Source organism: Podarcis gaigeae (assembly GCF_964106915.1).
Source record: "Podarcis gaigeae genome assembly, chromosome: Z".
In the NCBI taxonomy this organism is placed as follows: Eukaryota; Metazoa; Chordata; class Lepidosauria; order Squamata; family Lacertidae; genus Podarcis; species Podarcis gaigeae.
In genome coordinates, this window is record NC_139691.1 from 33496368 (window position 1) to 33522284 (window position 25917).

The 25917-nt window shown below is 45.8% G+C and overlaps 1 protein-coding gene across 2 annotated transcripts in view; it reads left to right on the forward strand.

The window, feature by feature from the left end:
* Window positions 1-6764: 6764 nt before the first annotated feature.
* Window positions 6765-25917, forward strand: part of XKRX (XK related X-linked) — a 41585-nt gene continuing 22432 nt past the window's right edge. The window contains exons 1-2 of one of the 2 annotated variants that reach the window (XM_083722969.1): window positions 6765-6919; window positions 23616-24837. In XM_083722969.1, the coding sequence (XP_083579095.1) occupies window positions 24476-24837 (362 nt within the window). In that variant the 5' untranslated portion in view covers window positions 6765-6919; window positions 23616-24475. Of the gene's footprint in view, window positions 6920-22490; window positions 24838-25917 lie in introns of those variants that run through there. The other variant, XM_083722968.1, reaches the window with a different exon arrangement.

Here is a 25917-nt window from a genome sequence, read left to right on the forward strand (position 1 = left end):
TTTTAGCATGTTTCATATTATATTCTCACTCTGGGAAGCTCAGGGTGGTACGTGGTATTATCCTCTTTATTGTGCATGAGGCCACCACTGTTGTGCAGGTGACAGCCCTGCTGGGGCCTTGCGTGTGCCACCCACAAAGTGCCATTGCCCTCACCCCTGCTGATGTGCCCTCATTGCTGTACCCTTGCAGCAGCAGCTGGATCATGGCGGCAGCACAGGTGCAGCTGCAGGTGAGTTGTGGTGGCAGGGCTGGCAGCAGTGTGAGCACAACAGCAGAAGCAGGGAGAGGGTGGGATAGGACTGTTGGGATGTTCTGTTCCACCTTAAGAAACAGGCATGATTGTTGTGTGTCACATGTCTGTTTACACTTCAGCTCAGTATGCTGGGAACTTCTGTTTGTGTACAGTGGTACCTCAGGTTCCATACGCTTCAGGTTACATACGCTTCAGGTTACACACTCCGCTAACCCAGAATTAGTGCTTCATGTTAAGAACTTTGCTTCAGGATAAGAACAGAAATTGGGCTCCAGTGGCACAGCGGCAGCAGGAGGCCCATTAGCTAAAGTGGTGCTTCAGATTAAGAACGTGTTAAGTTGTGGGTGAACATATCAGACGACATAGTGATTCTTCAAACAGCTCTTGTTTATTCACAGGTCAGAACAGAACAGAACAGAATGAACTGAACTGAAGGGTTCAGCCAGCCTGCTTATATAGAGCTCCGCTAGAATGCAACAGTAACCACTTTATGTAACTATCCAATCACTGAATGTCACTTTCAATCTCTTATTTGCATATGCTGACCTGAGTGAAAACTATCTACAGTATCCCCCTGCTGGCCCAGGGTGAGAACTTCAGTACATAACAGAACGGACATCCGGAACGAATTAAGTACTTAACCCGAGGTACCATTGTATAGCTTTCTGTTTTGCTTTGGACACGAAGGAGATCAGACATGTTTTCCTTTTGTCCTGATCTACCCTGAATAAACCTGCTTGTAAATATGCTCACACAGCCTCTTGTGCCATTTCTGTTTGCACAGTGTTTATTCTGCTGAATTGTGTGCTCAGTCTTCTGAAGCCTAGGCACAGATTCATGCTGCACCAAGGGCCGGAGTTTGCCTGGCACACCGGCCAGTGGGCTGGAGCCAGCTGGGGCCCTGCCAGTTGCCCCGGTTTCCTTGGGTGTATGCCAACAAGGGCAGAGGCTCAGATTTGTGGGTATCATTGGGGCAGGGGCATGGGTGGGGGAATTTTGCCTACAGGGGTGAAATGTATTGAGCCAACCCTGCAAACTAGACTAGTCTGGCACTGGAGAAAGGTGGTAAAATCAGAAAAGCTAGAAGATGAGAGTGCTATAAAACTAGTTAACTGTGAGGGATTTGAGCAGATTAAAGTTGTGTCCTAGATAAAGTCTGCTGTGCTGAAGGGCAGTGAGAAGGGGGGGGGGGGAGGAAACAAAAAATAGTGGAAGACTGTGGTGGTATAGTGATTAGAGCGGGGATGGCTCTCATGCCAAAAGCTCTTTGAAAGGAATCGTGTCAGACTTTTGCAAAAACAATCTTTCCTTCTCCCAGCAGAATGTTGGGCAAGGAGGGACTGAGAGAGGAAGAGAAAGGGTTGTCAGAAAGAGACAGGTGTCAGGAAGAGTGAGAGAAGAGAGGTGCCCCCCTCCTGGATTTCACCCTGCCCAATACTGTCTTCAGCCCCACAGAACGCCAGTATGCAGCTGATATATCACCCCACAAGGTAATGTGGGCTATGAGAGATTAAAAGGTTGTCCACCCCTTGCTTACAGCGTTTGGCTATAAATCTTCCAATGAAAGTAATTTGAAAAGCAAAATGAAGTCCCTACACAGGTGGGTGACCTTGATGGGGTTGTCACTTTCTCTCACACAGAACTGGTGTATATTTAAACTATGTGTGTGCGCGCATGCAGGGTTGAGCACAACGCACTTTATGGGAAACAATTTAGATGCATTAAAATCTGCTGGGAAATGAGTTCTGCATTAGACAGGAAGAAGACTCACACTTTGGCTAAACTCCAGACTAAAATCAGAAGCCAATAATGGTGTCACATTAAACCATGGTTTATTTTAAACTGGGCTTGAAATGTGAATGAGCTGCATGCTGGTAAACACAGCTCAAAAGGCAATGCTTTGGTCCTCCCAGGTTTCTGTATTTAATGAAGCAGCAAAGGAGCAAGCCAGAGACAGGCTTTACATGCAAACCAGCCCTTGCAGTTAATTTGGGGAAAAGAGCCATAGCTATAGCTGCAAATTGTAACATAGATACTTGGTGGGGAGGGGGGTCCCCCCTGCACTTCTCCTTTCCCCTCTCCCAATTAACCTCCGTCTCCAGTGACCGCCTCCATTACATCACTAGGGCCTGCCTCTGTGACATCACCAGTAGCGCCCCTAGGTCTCAGGTTTGGAACATGAAATCTCAGTGTCTGGGATACTCCTTACCTGACACCCCTAACCATAACTGGTTGTGAGAGTTAGCATGCAAATGAACAACCAATATCTTGTTTTATTGTTATTAATATGCTTGCTTAACTGTTTATTTTCTCATTAACTGTTATTTTTAACATTTGTATTGCTAAATGCTTGTGAAAGAAAGAAAAGTAAGAGGCCTCTAAAGAAACAAGTTCGGCTGCATAAGGAGCTTACAAATGAGCTGAAATTTAAGAAGGGTGTATATAATAAATGGAAGAAAGGGGAAATCACAAAGGAGAAGTATACACAATTAGACAGCAGTTGCAGGGAGAAGGTCAGACAGGCAAAAATTCAGAATGAGCTCAGGCTTGCAAGAGCAGTTGATAATAATATAGTAATAAAAGGTGTCTTTGGCTGTGTTCAAAGCAAGAGGAAGAACAATCAAGTAGTAAGTCCTCTGTGTCTAGAAGATGGAGAAATGCTATTGGGTGGAACTACTCAACACCTACTTTGCCTCTGTCTTCACCCAAAAGGAAAGCAGTGCTCAGTGTGGTGAGAACAGAATAAATGACGGACCAGATGACTCTTGGGATTCTTTCCAACTCTGCAATTCTACAACTCGGTGATTCTGTGTGGGTGCGAATATGTAGAAAGATCTGGCTTTTCATGGCTGGAATTTAGCCTACGGTGCAAAGGAAAGAGTCACATCCATTATACTGTGTATTTCTGCTTCTGGCTATGTCCATCATTGGTATGTGGCTCCCAGATGGCTGCCCACAAGGGCAGCTGTCTCTTGGGTTGGAAAAGGTTCCACACCCTACATGCCCTACATGTTACCTACCTTACTTCATCTGGCAGGGGCCACAAGCAACAGCACTTCTGAAGAGCATCCTTAGGTTTGGGCAAGGTGTTTGCATCTGTCTGTCTCAAGAGGCAATGGAAGAGTGCGCCATCTGAGGTGGTTGGAGAATTACAGCACCTGCTGTGGCTGTAGAGACCAGTATGGGAGAGACACATTTTATTGCAGCTGGAACAGATGAAAGCATCCAGTTTTGCTGTTACAGATGCACCATGGCTTTTCTTCTCTCTGTGCTCCACCTAGCGGTCATTTCTCCTCTGATCACTTCTGTGGATATAGGGCCTGGCTGTCTGTCTCCTGGCACAGCAGTCTTCCGCAAGTGACACCTACACAGTGGAGAGGGGGAATGTTTAATGTTACCAGGCTTCATGTCATGTTGCAGACAACTTTATAATGTAGAGTTAGTCTGCCAATGGGCCTGGTGTCTGATGTCAGCTCTCCATAAAGCACGTCCTTGGGGATTCTGCCATCTTCCATTCTGTGTACATGATCAAGCCAGCATAGACCTTGCTGAGACAGAAGTGGGAGCATGTTGGGAATGTGGACTTGGAAGATCACATATTTGTTTGAGACTCTGTCCTGCCATGTGATAAGAACCTGACGTACTTTTATCTTAGCATGGAGACATCCCAGGTTGAACAGAACAAGACCCCAGTTGCCCCTTGAATGGAAATCCACACCATCTTCAGTTGAGGTGAAGGCACAGGAGACCAACAGGGACAAGAATATGCTAAAGAGAACTGGGATGAGAACACAGCCCTGTTTCACGTTGCTCTTTATAGGGAAAGCACCTGAGGATGAACCATCATACTGGATGGTGCCATGCATGTTCCCATGGAAGGACCCAATAATCTTGTGGAGCTTAGGTGGGCATCCTAAACTGCTGAGCAGTGTGAAGAGTCCTTTTCAGCTGACAGGGTCAAAGGCCTTTAGCAGGTCTGTGAAGGTGATGAACAAGGGGCATCTTACCTTTTCTCCTGCAGCTATGAGTAAATCATGCTGACAGACCCTCCAAACTGTCCCTATTTTCCAGGGACATTCCTGATTTAGAGAAGCCATCCTGGTTTCTGATTTGATCCCATAATGTCCCACTTTTCCTTAGGATGTCCCTATTTTCATTGGAGAAATGTTGGAGGGTATGGAGTTATCTGACCCCCAAGCTGTCTGAAGGCAATCCTGTATAGGGAAGGGTTGGGTTTTTAATTTTTTTAAAAAATGTTTTATTGTGTTTTATGTATGTTGGAAGCTGCCCAGAGTGGCTGGGGCAAGCCAGTAAGCCAGTAAAATGTATAGGTTATAAATAGTAAAATTATCATTATGGAATGGGATGCACCTATTTTCATCTGAGAAATGTTGACGGTTGACCTCTGAGCTCTAAAGCTGCATTGTGACTCAGGATAGGCCCTGCCAGTGAGAAGGTGTTATTTTAGGTACCCTGGTTCCAAGCCATCTCTTTAAATTTGGCCTAGGATCAGACTGGGAGTCCAGCAGCTGGCAAAGTACAAATGTAATGTGGTAAAAATGCTCAGTCCTCCCAGTTTAAAGTCTGGACCAACCACAGTTTCTGAGCCATTTACAATACACACATGTTCCAGGTGGTGTTCATGGCACTTTCAATGTGTTTGTTTGTTTTTTAAATGATTACAGACCTCATGAGCACGGTGAGAATACTTTTTAAGAAGTTTTGTCAATAGCAATTTTTGAAGACTGCTTCATGCTGTAGCTTGGAAATTTTGATTTTGAGTTCTCTCCATTCCTTGATTCCCCCTCACCATTTCAGTTGTTCACGTTTCCTCATCAGTTTACAAATTTTTAACAAGGAGTCCTCTCCAAAATTTGTCTTCATCTTAATGCTAATTCATCCTAATAAAAACATTTTTGGGTATTTTTAGTAATACGTGAAGTTTTAATGCACACTTCCCCTAATGCAACCATTTTTGTACACATTTTTGTGGTATCACAAAATCGAAATTTGTAATGGTATAGTCGCTGGGGTCTTTTTAAAAATAATAATAATGGCATGCTACCAGACTATGTCATCATTATTCAGCTTCTGTTCCAGAATAATGTACTAAAAAAAGCACCCCTGATTTATTTTCTACTGACCTTTGTTGGAATGGATCCTCACTATTTTTCATTTGTGTGACATGTATACAAACATTGTCCTGCTTTTTGTGTGCAGGGGCTGAGGATTGGTGGGCGTGTTTTGGGAGCGTCTGTTTCTTGCAACCTCCCTCTCATGTGGGCTGTCATTTTGCAAGCTCATTCCAGAGGAGAGATGTAGCAGACAGAGATGATGGTATTAGGTCAAAGTACTGCTCATGATAGCTGTTGTTAACTGCAGGCAAAAATACATTACAAATAACCAGGTTTGCCAAAGGTCAGGCAGGCGCATACTTTAATTTCCCTTCTGATATCCTAAACTCCCGCAAGATTAGAATTCTTGAACAGCAGGCATTAAATGAAAAATGAAATAGAAAAAAGCTCTGAAAATGCCAACCCAAATGTGCATATTCATAACACAAACCTTTGCTGGCTGGAGGAACAAGAAAGGTACCGAAGGGATGTGACAACAGCCACACAACTTTTCTCAATTCAGGCACAATCCACCATTAGTGTGGGAAGGAAACACACACACCGTCTCCAATATTAGCAACATATAGCCAAAGGTGCATACAAGCAGCTAAAAACTATTTTTGAAAAACATTGCACCATACAACTGTTTACTTACTGCATGCAGAAAGGCCCAGAAATGTGATTTTGGAAGGATAGTTTTTTTCAGTTTAAATGTTGATTGTCATCCACCTGTCTCTGGAGACAGTGGAAGAGCGCAACTTCGGGGCTGAAGTCGAACCGTTGGAGAGTTACAGCGCCTGCTGTGGCTGTAGAGACCGAAATGGGAGAGACATGCTTTGTTGTAGCAGGGGCAGTGAAGATGTCTGGTTGAGCTGATGCAGGTGTACCCTGGATTTGGATGTAGGCTCACATTAAATTGTAAACCAAACTAATTTCTTCCCCAAGCCTAACTGTGGTGCACTAAAGTAGTATGTTACATTACATTTATTAGTAACTTAGATGCAACTTGACGCTTGGTTGGTTTGCCTGCAACCAAGACTGCTCAATATATGATTAGAACAGGAGAGGCGGTGTTAGTTTTGCTGGTGACCTTTATTTCGCTGGCTGGCTGAGCAGGCATCAAGTTACACAGCTGGACCTCTTAGCTGGGAGCATTGAGATAAGCATCTCAAGTTCAACAGTCTCTCGTTTACACAAGTGTACAGCTATAATAATCCACTCTCAGGCTGATCCAGAGGAGCCTCATGAAAGCAAGCACAGTTGTTGTCAATTTACACTTGAGTAGTCAGCAGCAGATACCGACCATAGCTTCCTCAGGAGACCTATTGTCTGGACCTTTGAACTGGCTTTGTGATGTGAGACCAGGTTTCCATGGGAACAGTTGCCCAGGGATACGCTCCATGGTAGAATTTGCATCCTTAGGTGATAACAGAAGCTGCTTGGCTGTTAACCAGTTTAGATGAAAAAGAGAGAGCCTCTTTTTCATGTTCCACTGGTCATTCCTTAGAGGCAACCTGCTGTGGAATGGATTCAGAGATGAGACAGTCACATGTGAGTATTTCTGGGGTATAGTTGGCTGTCTTCATGCAGGCATCCTTTTAAGACTTTTCAAACATTTTAAAGCATTTCCCCAGCACTCTCAAACATCTCTTAGTGTTTCTTGAAGATCGAAGACAGAGGACTGCTGATGACAGACAAGGCCTGCCTATTTGTTCTTGTGCCAGCTGAGACATCAAAAACGAATGGGAAGAGCTCAGGTTTGTCAAAATTAACATGACAAAAAGGGAACAGGCTATGTCTGAAGTTGCCAGACCCTAGGTGCCTCTAAGACAGGGATCAGCAAAGTTTTTCAGCAGGGGGCTGGTCCACTGTCCCTCAGACCTTGTGCGGGGGGTGGGGGTGGGGGGGGCGGACTATATTTTGAAGAGAAAAAAAAGAAGAATGAATTCCTATGCCCCACAAATAACCCAGAGATGCATTTTAAATGAAAGGACACATTCTACTCATGTAAAAACACGCTGATTCCTGGACCGTCTGCGGGCCGGATTTAGAAGGCAATTGGGCCGGATCTGGCCCCCGGGCCTTAGTTTGCTTACCCATGCTCTAAGACTAGCCCAAGATGCAGCAATTAAACCCATGGACCATCTTCCACCACTTCATCTCAATGGCAGGGAAATGTCTCACCTGTTACATTTCTGCATGTCAGGCTGTCATTAAAGGGCAGGGCCCTTAAAAGAAAAGAAAAGAAAAGAAAAGAATAAGAAAGGAAGTAAGGAAGTTAGCCATCTTTATTAGCAGCATTTGATTTACCAGGAAGTAAACTTCCTCTGAATGGGAGGCCTTACTTCTGATGAAGCATGTTAACAAAGATCATGGAACTTTTGTGAACATCAGTAATGCGGTACAAAAAGTGAAAGAGAACAGTCGTTTTATACTCAGAACACACATTTTCAACAGTGTGCATTTTTCATTCAATTTACAAATGCAGGATGGAGGCGGCGGGGTGTTTATGTGATTTAAGCAACATTTCGGAATGAATGTCTCTATTTCTTCACCCGTGTGATATTTATATTTATCAGTATGTATCGGTGGCGTGCGGTGACATTTTTCATAGGGGAACAGTTAGGGCCAGAGGCACCAGCTTACAAAGGAGGTTTTTTTTTTGGGGGGGGGAGGGAGGATGACGTTGTTCCCTTGAGCATCGCGCCTCCTTCTCTAAGCCGGGCAGAAGCTTTGGGAAGGAGGCACCAGGGAAACATTAAGTCCCTCTTGCCCAATGACTGCACACCACTCTTTAGTAGGGCTTTCCCTATAGTCTATGCCACCATTTCATAGAATCATAGAATTGTAGAGTTGGAAGGGGCCACTGCGGGCCTCTAGTTCAACCCATGTGAAATGCAGGAATCTTTTGCGTGTGTAGGTCCCCAGGCCACCCCTCAAATAACTTCACACATAACACGTAATTTTAGTTTTGGTTTTTGGGCACTATTTTGGCCACAACATTATTAAAATACAAAATCAGTGAGTGGTTGTTTAGACATTGGTTATGACTATCTGCCCCCCCGCCTGGGACAGAACTGACATCCTGAGGTCCGATCGGTAGCCAGAAGAAGGGAAAGTCAAACTGGGGGGTCATTTGAGCTAAGCGTCGGACCCACGCCGCTCACCCCAGCAGCTCCCCGAAAGCTTGCCTGCCCGGTCCTATAACAAGGATTCCCATAAAAGGGATTGGGCGGCCCTGGTCCCATAACAGGGATTGGATGAAATTGTGGCAAGCCCCAGGATTCCTTTAACGGAATTCCCTTCAGTGCAATAGGAGGGGCAGGCCCAGCCTAAGCAAAGCAAGGTCAACTGGAAAAGAGGGCAGGCGGGCGGGTGATCCGATGCACTCTGCAAAGAGAAAGAGAAACCAGAGTGCACCAATATTTAAAGACTATGGTCCCACCCACCCAATTTGCAACATACAATTTGCCCCAGCAACCCGGTTACCCAATCATGATGCCGGGCAACAACTATTAACCTGCCTGGCAACAAGAGGCCTGGCCTGGTGGCCCACATCGCAACACGTGCTCTCATTTATTGGAGAACACGCTTTGCCCAATGTGGCGCTGGAACTCACAGCCCTGAGATTAAGAGCCTCATGCTCTTACTGACTGAGCTATTTTGGCCAAGCCACGCCCACCTGCCTGACCTTTGCCATCAAGCATGACTTGCTTCTGATTACAGTGGTACCTCAGGTTAAGTACTTAATTCATTCCGGAGGTCCGTTCTTAACCTGAAACTGTTTTTACCCTGAAGCACCACTTTAGCTGGTGGGGCTTCCTGCTGCCGCCGCGCTGCCGGACCACAATTTCTGTTCTCATCCTGAAGCAAAGTTCTTAACCCGAGGTACTATTTCTGGGTTAGCGGAGTCTGTAACCTGAAGCATATGTAACCCGAGGTACCACTGTATCTGCTCTTGTTATGAACTCATGCTAGTTAGGGTACAGAATCAAGAAGTTTCAAAGCTACCAGCAGAAATTAAGGAGAATAAACAGCTTTTGAAGAATAACATTTAGCAATTTCCTTAAAACCCTTTTATTTAATTAAAATGCACTCAAGCTAGGATTGCACTTAGAAACACACACACACACACACACACACACACACACACACACACACCCCTGTGCCTTGAAACAGCTGCACAAGGATGGGGACACTCAGTGCTATTTTTCTAGAAAAAGAGGTCCCAGAACTCACCACAAACACCTCCCTTGTTCTCTTAGAAGGGCAATGGCACCCACCTGGGGTGTGTCAGAACTGAGTTCCAGTGAGTTCTGGCTGGGAAAAAAGCCCTGGGGACACTCAACCCATCAGCGTTACGTAAAATAGTACCTGTTAGGATTTCAGGTTGTTGTATAGTTGTAAAAGACACAAGTGCTTGGCACAATCTCTTTAAATACTTGTGCCTTCTCCTCAGTGTTTCCTCCCTGCCCCCTTGCAAATACTGGCTGGTCATGATAATAAAGCCAGCAGAACTAATTGCATACAAACAAGAACAGACTGACATCAGAAGGTAACTGTGGCCTGGCTAGTCACTGGGGAAGGAAATGGAAAGGCAGCTTTTGATAAGGGCTTGGGGTGCTGAAAGCGGAGATCTGCCTCTAGTCTGCTGAAGGCAGGAGGGAGAGAACAAGGGGCTTGGTTAAAGTTTAGCTTAGCCTTTTAGATGTGTTACAAGTAAGCATCAGATCCTGGTTTCTGCTGGCACAGGACCATTTGGCGCTAAGCAACGCTGCAAACTACAGTTCTCACTGTCCCCTTTTCTAAATTCGAGTGCTGTAGCTCAGTGGTACAGCACCTGCTTTGCATGCAGATGGTCCCAGGTTGAATCTCCAGGTAGGACTGATTGAGACTCCTGCCTGAAACCATACAGAGCCACTGTCAGTCAGTGTTGAGAATTCTGGGCTAGAAGAACCAATGGTATGATTAGCAGCCTCCTATATAGACTCATTTAATGCAGGGATACAGAATGTGTGACTCTTCTGTTGTGGGACTACAGTCCCCATCATCCCTGGCCAATGGCAATGCTGGCTGGGGGGCTGATAGGAGTTGGTTCCCAACAACACTTGGAGGGCAAAGAATGACCCATCCCTGGCTGAAATCGTACCTTGAGCCAGAGAGGAAAGTTTTCATTTTCTTGTGTTGCTTATTTTAATATCACATTTATACCTCACCTTTCCTTCAGGGAGCTTAAGGTGGCATACATTGTTCTCTTCCTCCCCATTTTATCTTCACAACAACCCTATGAGGTAGGTTAGGCTGAGAGACTGTGACTGGTGTAAGATCATTCGGTGAGCTTCGTGAATGAGTGGGAATTCAAACCCTGGTCTCCCAGAACAACCCCAGCACTCTCTTATTCTTATTTTTTCTAATAGAAGTTGTTCACTTTTTTATTTTACAAAAAGTAAACTGAACACAACTTACAAATATTGGCTTCTCACCATGTACCTATCTGTTGTGGGGCTGCCATCTGGCCAGAAAATAAAGTCTGGCCTGTTCTTGTCTCTTGCTGTTGAAAACCAACCTTCGCTTGCAAGGAAGAACAGATGGTTGATCTGCAGAAATCATCCGCAGTGGGATTCAACATGACTACCTGTAGCTCAAAGACCTCAGGAGTGGCCCAAGCCATTTTGCTGCCTGAGGTAATGGGCAAGATGGTGCATTTCCCATGCCATGCACAAAATCTGATTAGACTGGTAGTTGAATCTTACTCCACAATTTGGTGATTGAACAAAGTCCTCTACCGCACCCTTGGACAGCAAGCAAGCTTAGGGGCTGCAGAGCAGAACACAGGGCACACATTTCTAACCACTTTCCACCCCTTGAAATTTGCCACCTGAGGCAGCTACAACATATTGCCTCATGGAAGGGCCAGCCCAGTAATTAAAGGGACAACAGCAGAAGCCAACGCAAAGGTAAGTCCTATGCAAGCAGGCTGCTAGATGACCCTTCTTCTAACAGGCAGGAAGTAGTTAGGTATTCTGTACCTATAAAACAATATTAAGAGACGGCATGTAAAGGGGGAAATGCTTACCTATCAGGGCATTACCTTCCTAAGAAAAAGAATTGCTGAATATTTTCCTGTTGCACAGCTGTAAGAAGCCTATGAGCTCTTACCAGGGGCAGGGAGGAAACCTTTCTTCATGGGTGGTGCCCATTGGGACTGGTGGAGTGGAAGGCAGGAAGCCCAAACAGTAAGTAGAGACACAGCAAATGAGAAGCAGAGTCCATCAGTTTCAGTTTTCTCCCCATCTTCCATTCTGAATTCTACCAGAGCACTGCTGAGACTAAGGAAGAGGAAGCTGATAGGCTGTGTCACCCCTTGGACTGCTTGTTAAGTAAGAAGGCAGACAGGCAGGGTCTGGCTGAGGATAGACGGAGGTTAGTAGGGCAGTGCCCCATTTGTCCTAGGTGGCCAGCCTCCACTTGTATAGATTCTAAATCTATGCATACACATTAAGTGTACTGGAAGAAGCAAAGATCACCAGTGTCGAAGCAATGATTCTTCAACATCAACTTTGTTGGGCTGGTCATGCTGTTTGGATGTCTGATTATTGTCTTCCAAAGCAACTACTCTATTCCAAACTTAAAAATGGAAAAAAATAATTCCTGGTGGTCAACAAAGGAGGTTTAAAGACTCTCTCAAGGCAAATCTAAAAAAAAAAAATCTAGTATAAACACTGACACCTGGGAAACACTGATCTGTGAGCACTCCAGTTGGAGAACAGCCTTTACGGAAGGTGTCGTGGACTTTGAAGATGCTCGAACTCAGGATGAAAGGGAGAAATGAGCTAAGAGGAAGGCACGTTTGGCAAACCCTCACCGTGATCAACTTCCGCCTGGAAACCTATTTCCCCACTGTGGAAGGACATGTGGATCCAGAATTGGCCTCCACAGTCACTTACGGACTCACTGTTAAGACCATGTTCATGGAAAACAATCTTACTTGGCTATGAGTGATCACCCAGGAAGAAGAAGACTGAACACAAAGAGATGGCTGGCCTAGGCCCTTGTAGTGCTTCCAGCAAGCACCCCTTGCTAGCAGTCCTTACAAACTGTGCAGGCATCAAAGATGCCCCAGGAGGAGGCTACAGAGGCTGCTAGAATGCCTTCTGATCACAGTCATCCTTTGATCACAAAGGGTGCTGGTCAGGCCAGCAGCAAAAGTACACAGTGTGCATTAGCATGAATTGAAGACTCAAAACAATTAGCCAAATATGGTTGCCAGTGTTGCTTTCTTCCTACATGGCAGGTAAGCCAGCTCTGGCAGGGATGCTTCAGATACATTATCTTGGCTGGAAATCATAAGTACACCAGGCCTGACTCACTGTACCCATTTGCTGGCAGGTCTTGGTTTCCATTTCAGAATGGGGGTGGAGAGAAGGAGACGAGTGGGTGGGAGAGTTGCCAGTTTGTTTACTGCCCTCTGCATCATCTTTGTTTGCAAGGGATAGACAGTGATCATGCTTTTTTCCATGCTGCTGAGGGTAGCGGTGGGAAATCTTCACTGGTTAATTCCTGAATACCCCGTGTTCAAGGCACAAGCTCACTTTTTCTTTGACCTAAGTATGTGGCTGGCCTCTAGGTATTTTCGGGAACTCTATTCAGGAGTAGCATGCCTATGTTGTAAAATGCTTTTTTGAAATTTTAAGGAAGATATTGCAGCAATTGCTGTTACAGAATCGTTTGGGACTGTCCTGCAGTTGGGGATTCCCAAACCTGCCCCTTGTAATCTGACCCAAATAGTGCCTCTGATTAACACTCCTGCTTTCTGATGCCAGCACAAGACAAGCAAGCTTACTGAAATTCCACCAAAAATTTGCGCAAAGTTCAGTTGGCAGGAAAATCCTCACTGCCTCATCCTATCCAGGTTCACTCAGAATAGGAGGAGGTCCTGTTGAATTCACTGGGGCTTACTCCTTAGTAAGTGTACATAGGATTAAAGCCTTAAGCAATACCTAAAAAGATATGACCTGGAGGGTAGGCGAGAGATTTGCACATATGTACTTGATAAGGAGGGACGCGGCTTGCCGATCAGAAGGTTGGAGGTTCAAATCCCCGTGATGGGGTGAGCTCCCGTTGTTCGGTCCCTGCTTCTGTCAACCTAGCAGTTCAAAAGCATGTCAAAGTGCAAGGAGATAAATAGGTACCGCTCTGGCGGGAAGGTAAACGGCATTTCCGTGCGCTGCTCTGGTTCTCCAGAAGCAGCTTAGTCATGCTGGCCACATGACCCGGAAGCTGCACGCCGGTTCCCTCGGCCAGTAAATTGAGATGAGTCGTCCATAACTGGACCTAATGGTCAGGGGTCCCTTTACCTTTACTATTTGATAAGGAGAGCCTGTAGATTCAGACAAATGCCCCCACTCTTCATTGTGTGTTGTGAACCCAGTGTCATTCTTTTTTCCAGAAGCAGATCTGTGAGCTGGGGGGGGGGGGGATATGGGGAAACAGCTGCTTCTAACAAGTTATGTTTCATGTCTAATGCACAGTAACTGCAAATGTCACTGTATACTGAGGCAAGTGTTTGCTTCAATCTATCTGTGAGTGTACATCTCACACCAATGCACAGTGCGAGTCTTTAGTGTAATCCATTGACTCATTTAAAATTGGCAGTGTCAACCATTGATAGATAAAGGAGGCTACCTCTCCTGTTATGCCGTGAAGAGGAGAGTTAAATTGCCACAAGTGTTTAAACTGCCTTGGCCTACAAACCCAGGAGTAAGTACAATTGAACCCTGTGACATCTGAGAAGAAATATACTGGATTGCACTGCTAATTTTGTAGTGCCAGGTTTTGGTCTTCTTTGTTTGCAACTGTTCTGGGATTTGCAAAAGAATGGCCTTGCTCTGGAATCAATTACTCCAAAGGCCACCTTGTTTAGCATATTTTTTTCCTAAAAGTTGAAGCTGGATGCTCCAGTGTCTGGCCTTTGGAGGCTGCCTGCCTCTATAGCTGAAGATTCTAGTGGCAGTTTAGCTATGTGAAACATTCCATCAGTTCATTGTCTCTAGAGAGTAATCAATGAGAATTTAATTGTCTGTAAGGGCTCCGAGTAAAATCAAGCAGCAGGTACATATGCACAATTTTTAACAAATGCGCTTACAGAAACTGCAGGTGACAAAAACCACAATAGAGGCATTTCCTCTTCTTTCATACATAGGAAGAAAGCCTCTTCTAAGATAATGCCTGTTATATATATCTGCATCTTTTAAAATAGGGATAGTGAGCCTTTTCCCAATCCCACAGGTTGTTGAGAAAAAAGTGCTTGGAGTGGTGTATGCCTTTAACTGAGTAGCAGCCCTAATTCATAATTATGGATAGACCTGGATTCTATTTATCTAAGCTTTTTCAGAACAGCAACCCAAGTTGGTGGCCACCACAATACCTCGTGGCAGTAAGTTCCATAGGTTAATGGCCTAGCATGTGAAGAAATGCTTCCTTTTGTTAGTCCCGAGCCTACAGTCAATCAGCATCAGTGTGTGACTTCAAGTTAGAAATATGAGAGAGAGGAGGAAAATATATTTCCAGCTACACCATTCATAATGTTATAAGACTTATACTATGCTGCAAAGGTATAATGAATTTAGCCCTCCCCTCCCCCCTATAGTTTTAAAAACCTTTTCTAAACTAATAGTGGCCTGCTTCCTGTTGCCTTCAGAAAGCTCTTTTCCAGGCATTTGGCCTTATCAAATCAAGCATTATCCACTGCTTAGTACAAATGGTTTTACTGCGGGCACATTTAACACTGGTTTCTCTGTCTTCCCTTAGTCACCCATCTGCCTCTAGACCCAGAACTTTACTATATTTGGGAAAGGGACCATGTAAGTCTCTTGGCAGGCTTTACTGGTTTCCTCTTAGAGCCACGCTCTCTCCTGGGTCCTAACACAAACCAATCCAACAGTATGGGAGCAGACAGCTGTACACTAAAGTCAGGTTGCTTGGGCCTTTAAGGGGATTTAAGTTACCTTCAGTTTTCTTCCAGTTATTGTCTCTTAGATGCTTTTCAGGGCAGGCAGGAGGGAGGCAAAATAAAGATGAATGGCAGGCAAGGGGATATTTAAACAAAAGACTAACTGCATATTTTGCAATCACGGGATTTTTTAGAAGTCCCACACCCACAAATAGACGAAATCATTCCTTTTTCAGACTAATTCCATACGAACAGCAGCATAGGGAATAAGATAGTCTTTTTTTAAAAATAATAATTACCTGGAGCAAACAATAGGGTTAACAAATTAAAATTGCTCTGGATTGTAAACAGAGGGGGGTTGTATTTTTAAATAAATGAGCACTGGCCAAATCAATTTAAAATCAAATCAATTCAGAGAAACATTCTCTGTCCTCATCTTGAAGTTTCCATAAATGCAATGGGACTTATTTACGAAAGTTGTTTGTTTGTTCATTTGTTTATTTAAATGATCTCTGGTTGATATGAAATAATGTGGGGTGGGGAATAAGGTACTCAAAATCCACTGCTGGCATGTTATTGATTTACTTTTCTACCAGCCACAAGGAGAAGATTATTAGGATAATGTTGTTGCCCTCTGTTCTATCCTGGGGCAGTCAGTTCCAAAGGTTCGTGATGTAAACAGAGAGAAAACTTGAGCTTGGAAGATAAATACCAAATCGCTTGAAGCTTTGTGATAGTGAAGAGAAGGGTCCCTTCTATCTTCTCGCTTTGCTTTCACTATTTGCCTTTTATTCAGGGCAGGCCTGAAAGAACATGTCCACCAAAAACAGTTCTCCCAGCTGTGAATTTATTTATTACATGTGAATCAATGCCCACAGCCTTCCTGGTTTTTGTGCCTGTCTAGGACTACATATAGAGCTTGTTAGGCACCCAGCAGGGCCCAATTACAAGGCACAAGGGCTGCGTTTGGTCTGAAAAAACATGCCATATCCAGGCCCAAAGTGGGTGCTAGGAACAGTTCCAGCTGCCTTGTGTCCCAAAGTTGATTTATTTGTTGTGGTGTGATGACTGACCTTGCTATCAGCTCCCTGCCCCCATGGACTTTACCACCTTCGTTCCTTACCAATGGTTTGTTTTCTGCCAGATTCATCTCTTCTTGTTACACATTGTCTTGAACAGAGGGTTCAAGGACTTCTCAACAAACCCCACAAGCCAGTTTTGGCAATCAGTCAGAAGTGTGGCTGCCAAGCTTGCTGCATCATACTCCACTTGAACGTAAGAACATAGGAGTCCTGCTGGATCAGGCCCAAACTCTGTTCTCACAGTAGCCAGCCAGATACCCATAGGTAGCCTGCAGACAGCAGCTGAACACAACACCACTTGTGCTCCCCAGTATATTGCTTCCAACAGTGTAGGTAAAATATAGTCACCATGGTTAGCAGCCACTGGCAGCCTTATCTTCCAAGAATAATAGAATCGTAGAGTTTGAAGGGTCACTTAGTCCAACCCCTTGAAATACAGGAATCTCAGCTACAGCATCTAAAGCATCTCAGCTAAAGCATCTACGACAGATGGCCATCCAACCTCTGCTTAAAAACCTCCAAGGAAGCAGAGTCCACAACCTCCCAAAGGGGGTCCGTTCCACTGTTGAACAGCTCTTGCTGTCAGATAGTTTGTCCTGATGTTTGGCTGGAATCTCCTTTCTTGTAACTTGAAGCCAATGGAGCAATTTATTGGACGCAACATTCTTGGCATAGTTTGAGTTCCAACAGATATTGGGGAAGTCGAAGTCACTCGTGACTACTCTGTCTCTCCTTTTTGAATGTTTGGTAATCTGCTCTAGGAAGGCGCCGTCCAGGTCATCAGTCTGGCTTGGAGGTCTTTAGCGAACAGCCACACTTACGGTCACTGTTGTTTCACTCTCCTAGTTTCAATTTACTTTCTGTGCTCCAAGTCATGGATTTCTTCACAAGTGTACACATCCTTTACATACAGTATAATGTTGCTGCTTCTCCCTTTCTGTTTGGTCTATTCCTTTTGAACAGGTTATACCCCTCAATTCCTACATTCCAGTCCTGAGTCTCATCCCACCAGGTTTCAGTAATGCCTACCAGGTCATACTTGCCATCCTATATTAAAAGTTCAAATTCATCTTGCTTGTTTCTTATACTCTGTAGAGTATAGTGGTACCTCGGGTTACAGATGCTTCAGGTTACAGGTGCTTCAGGTTACAGACTCTGCTAACCCAGAAATAGTACCTCGGGTTAAGAACTTTGCTTCAGGATGAGAACAGAAATCATGTGGCGGCGACGCAGTGGGAGGCCCCATTAGCTAAAGTGGTACCTCAGGTTAAGAACAGTTTCAGGTTAAGAACAGACCTCCAGAACGAATTAAGCACTTAACCCGAGGTACCACTGTATACTCATTTGTGTAGAGGCAACTGAGATCATGAGTAGTTCCCTCCAGCTGCTTCCTTCTTGTAGTTTCTTGCTCTTTAGCAAGTTTCTGGAGCACCACCTCAGTTTCCTGTGCATCTATGAATCGATTATCCCCAGTACCAGGTGTTCTTCTGCCACCTGTAAAGTTGTCTCCCTCTCCCTCAAGATCCAGTTTAAAGCTCTCCTGATCAGGTCTGCGAAACTCTTAGCAAGCACGTTATTTGTCTAATCCACTGTTTAACTATGCACTATTTGAAGAAGTAATTTCTTTTGTCTGTCTTGAAATATTTAAGCCTGCAGCTTAAATACAAGTCCCAAGGTCTAGTATTATGGGCGGGGGCGGGAGGCGGGACTTTTCTCCATCCACTTGCCCCATGACATGTTTAATTTTATACATCTCAGTCCTGTCTCCTCTTACTTGCCCTTTTTTTCTAAATTGAAAAGCTGCCGACTTTATGCATTATGCAACTTGAGCACTATGTTACTTCGGCATCAAACCTTGACTCAGCTACCTCCTCCAGGTTGGTAGCTTTGAATTCTCAGCCAGGAGTCACAGGTTGTGTGCATGTGAGTGCGTTCAATTAGTGTGATGCAAGAATTTCTGGTGCAAACCATGACAACTGCTCAGAAATTGTCAGATCTTGGAGCAAAAAAAAAGGCATTTCAGTTTTGAAATCAGTGATTAAAAATTAGTGCAGTTTTGAAAGGTTTCCAATTGTATCCAAGCACAGACAAAACCTGCACCTTCTTCTCAGGGACTATCATGCAAAATTTGCTTACAATATCTTAAATTTGGTTAAAATCTATACAGCTTTGAAAGGTTTAGTTAACTGTCTTGATTCAGAATAGTTTCCAAATGTATCCAAACATAGACAAAAAACCGTTTCCTTGATCTGAGGAACCACCATGCAAAATTTAGCTATGAGACAACTTTTCTGAATAAGGATTCAAATTATAAGAGAGGAAATTCCAACTGAACACCAAGAATAACTTTTGGGCAGTAGGAGCTGTTCAACAGTGGAACAGACTCCTTTGGAAGCTGGTGGAGACTCCTTTCATGGAGGTTTTAATGCAGAGGCTGGATGGTTATCTGTCAGGGATTCTTCAGTTGTGATGCCTGCATTGTAGGGGGCTGGACTAGATGACCCTTAGTGGCATTTCCAACTCTACAAATTTATTTATTTATTTATTTATTTACTTACTTACTCTAGTGCAGTGTTTCCCAACCTTGTGCCTCCAGATGTTTTTGGCCTACAACTCTCATCATCCCTGACCACTGGTCTTGCTAGCTAGGGATGATGGGAGTTGTAGGCCAAAAACATCTGGAGGCACAAGGTTGGGAAACACTGCTCTAGTAGATGTATTTTATTAATATTTACCTAAATCTGTTCAGATGTATAGAGGTTCTGGCTGTTCTATATTGACTTGCCCATGTCCCCTATCTATACCACCCCACAGGAAGGCCCCCTCAGTAAAAAATGACCGGCTGTGGGCCTGCACTCAACTCTTTGCTCAATATGATACCCAGTTCCTTCGAACGTTCCTCTTAAGTACTGGTTTCCAGACCCTTTGTTACCTTCCTCTGCACAGATTCCATAACTGGACAAAGTATTTCAGGTATGGTCTGACCAAGGAAGAATAGGGCATTGATATTACTTCCCTTGATCTGGACACTATACAGTGGATGCTTGGGTTGCAAACGTGATCTGTGCGGGAGGCAGCACCACGTCTGCGCACGCGCAGGTTGCGATTCAGCGCTTCTGCACATGCGCAAAGCACGATTTAGCACTTCTGCACATGCGCAACCGCCGAAACCCAGAAGTAACCCGTTCCGGTACTTCCGGGTTTTGGCGCATCCGTAACCCCAAAAATGCAACCTAGTAACCCGAGGTACGACTGTACTTCTGTTGATGCAGCTTTTTTTGCTGCTGTGTCACACTGTTGATTCATGTTGTTGTCTGCTAGGACCCCCTAGAACCTTTTCAGACATACTGTTGGCAATCCAGGTGAAGGACTTTACAGGTACCTCCCATCCTGTATTTGTGAAGCTGGTTTTTCCTGCCTAAGTGTAGAGCCTATTGAAATTCATTTTGTTGGTTTGGGCCCAGTTCTCCAGTCTCTTAAGATCTTACCAACGTGGGGAACAACCAGCTCCTTCAGGTGGTCTCAGTGATTGAGCTGGGATATAAGAGTTCAGGCAACCCCTGAGATACCCTTGACCTACGTTATTGTTCAGGGCTCCACAAATTAATACAAGAACCCTGAATCTGGCTCAGTAGTAGATGGTCAGGCAACGCAGCTGTTGGAACAATGGTGTATCTCTGCCAGAAGCTGTCAGCTGTCTGGCCACCACATTCTGCACCAGCTGGAGCTTCCAAGGCAGATCCAAGAGCAGCCCCACACAGAAAAACATTACAGCAATCAAGACTTGACCAGTGCATGGACTACAGTGGTCAGGGTATCCCAGAGCAGGAGTAGTCATAGTTGCAACCTATATGAAGATGGTAATAATAATAATAATAATAATAATAATAATAATAATAATAATAATATTTTCTTATTTATACCGCGCCCTTCCCGGTTCAAAAACCGGGCACAGGGCGGCTAACAACAAATTTAAAATGCTTAATTGTAAAAGCAGCATAAAATACAGTATAAAAACATGGATAACAATAAAATTCAAAATTCAGAAATCAGCTTAGGGGAAATAAGCATTAGAATAATCCCCAAGGCTAGCTGGCTAAATTGGTCCTACTTGGGCCAGCGAGAAGGCCAGGGGAGAATTAGCTGTGGGATCTCAGAGCAGGTAATATTCATAAAAGGGGAGAGGGAAGGAAGAGAAGGGAAATAAAAGATCAGGCTAAGTTCAAATTAAAGGCCAGGCGGAATAGCTCTGTCTTACAGGCCCAGCGGAAGGAGGTTAAATCCTGAAGGGTCCTAGTCTCATAGGACAGAGCATTCCACCAGGTCGCAGCCATCACTGAAAAGGCCCTGATCCTGGTGGAGGATAGTCTCACTTCCTTAGGGCCCGGGACCTCTAAACTATGGTTATTCATTGATCTTAAGGTCCTCTGCGGGGCATATCAGGAGAGGCGGTCCCGTAAATATGAGGGCCCTAAGCCACAAAGAGCTTTAAAGGTCAAAACCAGCACCTTGGACCTGACCTAATACTCCACCGGGAGCCAGTGCAACTGGTAAAGTACTCCTAGCCACAGAAGACACTTTGGCGTCTGGTGACAGAGACATACTTGGGCCTGGAGCATCAGCCCAGCCACATGATGGTTAAGAAGTGCAAGGGTTATGCAGTTGGGTCATCATGAGAGCACTGGGTGTATGGATTTCTGCAGCATCCCCTTTCACACACAGCTCTCTCTCAGCCTCAGTTCAGCAAATGGAAATAGCACTGAGACAGATGATTTCCTGTTTCACAACATCATGGCCAGATTTACACAACCACTTTGCAGACTTCTTTTCTTCTTCTTCAAAAAATTGTGAAAACATCTCCCCCCCAATTCCAACAGTAAGCATGTTTCTTTAGAGGTTAAGAAGGTCCATCCACATTCTACATTTAAAAGACTACCATATGCAGTCATGGCTCCCCCCCGCCCCCAAACCTGGGAAGTGTAGGTTGTTAAGGGTACTGAAAGTTGTTAGAAGACTCCCTATTAACTACAATTCCCAGAGTTCACTGGGAAGGGAGACTGATTCTTAAACCACTCAGGAAAACGTAGCTCTGCGGCAGACACCAACTTTGATGGAGGACGCAGCAGTCAACAACTTCTAGTCGTGGTGGCTGGTTACTGCTTCCAGTCCTGGTGGTGATATGCTTCTTAGCTAGGCCATGTCCACATTCCTGTTTACTTTGTGTTTCTGAGGGCTGAGAAACATCAGTCTTCACCTGATGTTATCCAAAAGGCATGTGTATCTTGTGTTTTGTTAGAAAATACAACTGCTTGATGTGTTGTTTCTCAAACCCATTGGAGTCCCTAAGCCGTTCTGAAGTCATCTCTAGTCAAGGTGTGAACAGCTTTGCATAGGGCACATATATCCTCACCCCATCAACCTCTCCTGGAGTGTACAGAAGTGAAGCTGATACTAACGAAGCTGTGCTGATGTGAACAGTTGTTGTGCGTGTGGGTGGGGAAGAGCTGTGAAACACAGTGGGGAAAAACTAACTCAACCGAGCTCTAAGTGTGGTATAGAGGTTAGAGGGGTCAATTAGGGGTGGGGACCTGGATCCATTGAGCACACCTGGTCCTTACTTCCTCCATGGGTCCTGTTTTTGACAAGTGTGCCCTGCCCACTTGTCACTCACATGATGTCGCAGTGATGCCACGTGACCCATGACGCAGTTTGGAAGCAAAGAAACAGCATTTTGCGTTGATGATCAGTTGGGCAGGTGCCAGGCATTCTCATTTGGCCTGCGAGATTGTTCTGGCTAAGCTATATGCACCTGCTGCCCCTACACCTGATATCCAGTGTGACATCAGATGTGGGGCAGGTAAAGATGTGGTTGGGCAGAAAGTGGACTTTTATAGGCCACTGCAAAACCTGCACGTGGGTTCAAATCAACACTCAGCAATGATGCCCACTGGTTCATTGTAGGGTCTGATGGGAAGAGTAAAATGGAGGAAAAACACATGTACACCACCTTGAACTTTTTAGAGGAAAGGTGGGGTGTAAATGTAATTAAAATGATGGTGACAACAACAACAACCAGTTGCTATGGAATAACACTGGGAGAGGTTTTATTACTGGGTGCAAAACAGGAAAAAAGATGCTATGACTCTCAGGCTGTGCACCCAATTACTGTTTACTCCAGTTCCAATGTGCTCTGGCATTTGAAGCCACACAGGTGTTTAGCCACAATCCACCTGTGTCCTTCAGTTTCTTGAGATGCCTTTTCTCTCAGCCATTCCACCCAGTTTGAACATGTAAGCCATGGCTAAGCTGAGGTGTGAACATTTCAGACATCCATTGCACACCCAGATTACAGCGTGCGCGCAGAGGGTGGCTTCATTGAAAAGGAGCTTCAGGAATTGCAGGCATGGGAAAACAAATCAGGTCATTTGCATCAGGTTAAGAAATTCATTTCCCCTCCCTGCAGTCTACAGCAAGATTAAATTGTGACATGAAAAGTCTCAGCCTAGCCTTGATCTGATGCAGCAGGCCTCCTGGCTCTCTTCTGCTTTTCTCTCCCACTTCAGTACTGATAATGTCCATAGGTGCACAAGCTAGAGGCTGAAAGGCACTCCCCCCCATCTCCTTTAGCAGCAGTGTAGCAGTTAGAAATTCAACAGGTGAAACTTCTCCATCTCATGCCTATGCTGGGATAGCCACATCTGTTGAATTTCTGCCTGCAGCAATTAAAGGCACAGGTCAGGACCTCCGTCAGAAAGAAAGGGCGGTCGCTGGTTAAGTTACAACCCTACTGCTGATCAAGCGAAGAGTTGCAGATGGCGGCGTCTTAAGGAATGTAACTCTGCCCTGTAGCAGGCGTGCACTAGGACCCAGCGTTGCCGCCAACAGCGAGTGCAGACACACCTGTTTTCCAAGATAAGACCAAACAGACAGGGCGAGCGAGTGCGCAGGGGGCGAGACGGAGAAGGGGAGAAATCTCACGTCTGGCTCCCAATCGGGCTGAGCAAAGGGGCTCTTTCTGGCCAGCCTTTCCCTCTGCTTGCTCTGCCAATTCGCGCGCTTCGCGGAGCGCACGGATCGGTCGCTAGCAAGACAGCTGGAAGGAAGCGATCGCCGACGCCTCCAGCCCGACGTCCTTCGTCGTGGCATCTGGGCTGCTTCTCGCCCCCGCCCTCCGCTGCTGACTTCTTGTCGTTTTCTCTTTTTTCCCCTTCAGCGGAGCTGAGCTGGCCCGAAGACCCCCGACGGCGACAGCGCGCTCTGGCGGAGTGAGAGTGAATGCGGACGCCGCCGTCTTGTTGTCAGCGGAGAAGGGAGACACGCCTTCCTCAGTTAAAAAGCGAGGGACTTCGGGTTTCGCTGCGCTTTAGAGCCGGAGGGTGCTGGAACTCCCACGTGGCTTTTGGAGCGAAGGAAATAAAAAGCGGCTGTTTCTGGGAAGACCCTCTTCGCCTTGAATCGGTCGCGAGGGACTCAGGACTTCTTTGGAGGCTGGAAACGCAAAGTCCCTCTGCAGGATCGATGCCGGAGAAGCCACCGGGATCAAGCCTGGGTTTCTTCGTGTGAATGTTCTTGACCTCATCGAAGCCTCCTTTCTCCCTCCGAGTCATCTGACTCGCTGATTTCTGGATCTGTCTAGGGTCGCCTTTGCGCTTGGCTTCCCGGTATTGTCTCTGGGAAAGAGCCATATTAAGTTTTCTGGCGTTTTGGAAGAACAGCCTCTGAAGACGCGCCCCGGTTGCCGTAGAACCTCGGTTGCCGGGGTCTCAGTTTTGCGCTTCTCTTCCCTTCCGCAAATGGGTGTGGGTGTAAAGGGGAAAGAACGCTGCTGGAGCTGGACCCCTTAATCGCCCGCTCTCCACTCCATATTGTAGGCTGGAGCCTGAAAAAAAGAGAAACTGTGCAGAGTGGTGCATGTGCTGGTTTGTTTGCAGAGACAGACTACCTGCTGGTGGAAAGAGACTGTTGTCTGTAAAAAGGAACTTGGGTCAAAATTACTGGTCGCCTCCTCTTTAGGGTCCCAAAGCCTCCATTGGAGGAGATCAGCTCTGGACTGGAGGGTCAGTGGACCCCAGGATGGACACTGTGTGTAACATTTCCAGTGGAGAATGGTCAGACCAGGTCCTTCCCAGGGTGGCAGGGTACCGACCCCGCCACGTAGTGCGCAGAGTCGCATCCCAGACTGTGACCAAGGTGAACCTGCCCATAGGGATCGCCTTTATCACCCTCCTCTACTGTGCAGAGATTTCTTCTGCCTGCGTCGTGAGCTATGCCTACAGCTGCTCCAATGATGTCTTCTGGCTCTCCCTAACTCTCCTCTTGATGCTGATACCTGCCGTCATGGACCAACTTACCCTCATCTTTGTGAACCGGGACCTGACTAGTGACCAGCCCTTTATCCTTTTCATGCATCTTGTGTTGCTGGGTCCTCTCATCAGGTGAGCCGTCCTAGCAACTTTGTTTGGAGAAGGTGCCATATAGCTCAGTGGTGGAGCATCTGCCTCACAAACAGGGGGGTCCCAGGTTCGATCCCCAGCATCTCCAGGTAGCATTGGGAATTCCTCCTGCCTGAACTCCCGGAGAAACTCCTGCTGTAGATAGTACTAAGCTAGATGAAGCATTGGCTAGGGAAGGACTGTAGTAGCTCAGCGGTAGAGCATCTGATTTGCATGCAGAAGGTTCCAGGTTCAGTCCCTGGCATCTCCAGGGAGGGCTGGGGAAATACTTTCTGCTTGAAACCCTGGAGAGACACTGCCTGTGAGTGCAGACATTACTGAGCTAGAAGGGTCAATTGCCTGTCTCCATATAAGGCAGCTTCCTAATTCCCTCCCCCTGCCCACCCCCCTCAACTTTACTCAGCAGGGAGCTTTACCCAGCAGGGAGCTGGAGAGTTCTTTGTGTAGAACTGCAGTCATAAGCTCTGAGCTTAGAAAGAAGAAAGGGGACGCGGGTGGCACTGTGGGTTAAACCACAGAGCCTAGGGCTTGCCGATCAGAAGGTCGGCAGTTTGAATCCCCACGACGCGGTGAGCTCCTGTTTGCTCGGTCCTTGCTCCTGCCAACCTAGCAGTTCAAAAGCCCGTCAAAGTGCAAGTAGATAAAGAGGTACCACTCCAGCAGGAAGGTAAACGGCGGTTCCGAGCGCTGCTCTGGTTCGCCAGAAGCGGCTTAGTCATGCTGGCCACATGACCCGGAAGCTGTACCCCGGTTCCTGAGTAAAACGAGATGAGCACTGCAACCCCAGAGTCGGCCACGACTGGACCTAATGGTCAGGGGTCTCTTTACCTTTACCTTAGAAAGAAGAAAGCAAAAGGCAGTGGCAAGCTACTGTGTGTGTGTGTGTGTCCTGAAAACAGGCAATACCATATTTAGTTGAATGTAATGCACACCTTTTTTGGCCAAATTATGGTGTGCATTAGGTTGCTCATTAGACTTGATGGCGCCAGCAAATACTTTTTTGGTTTCATGGTTTTGAAAATTGAGTTGTGCGTTAGATTCAATGGTGCATTAGTTTCGCAT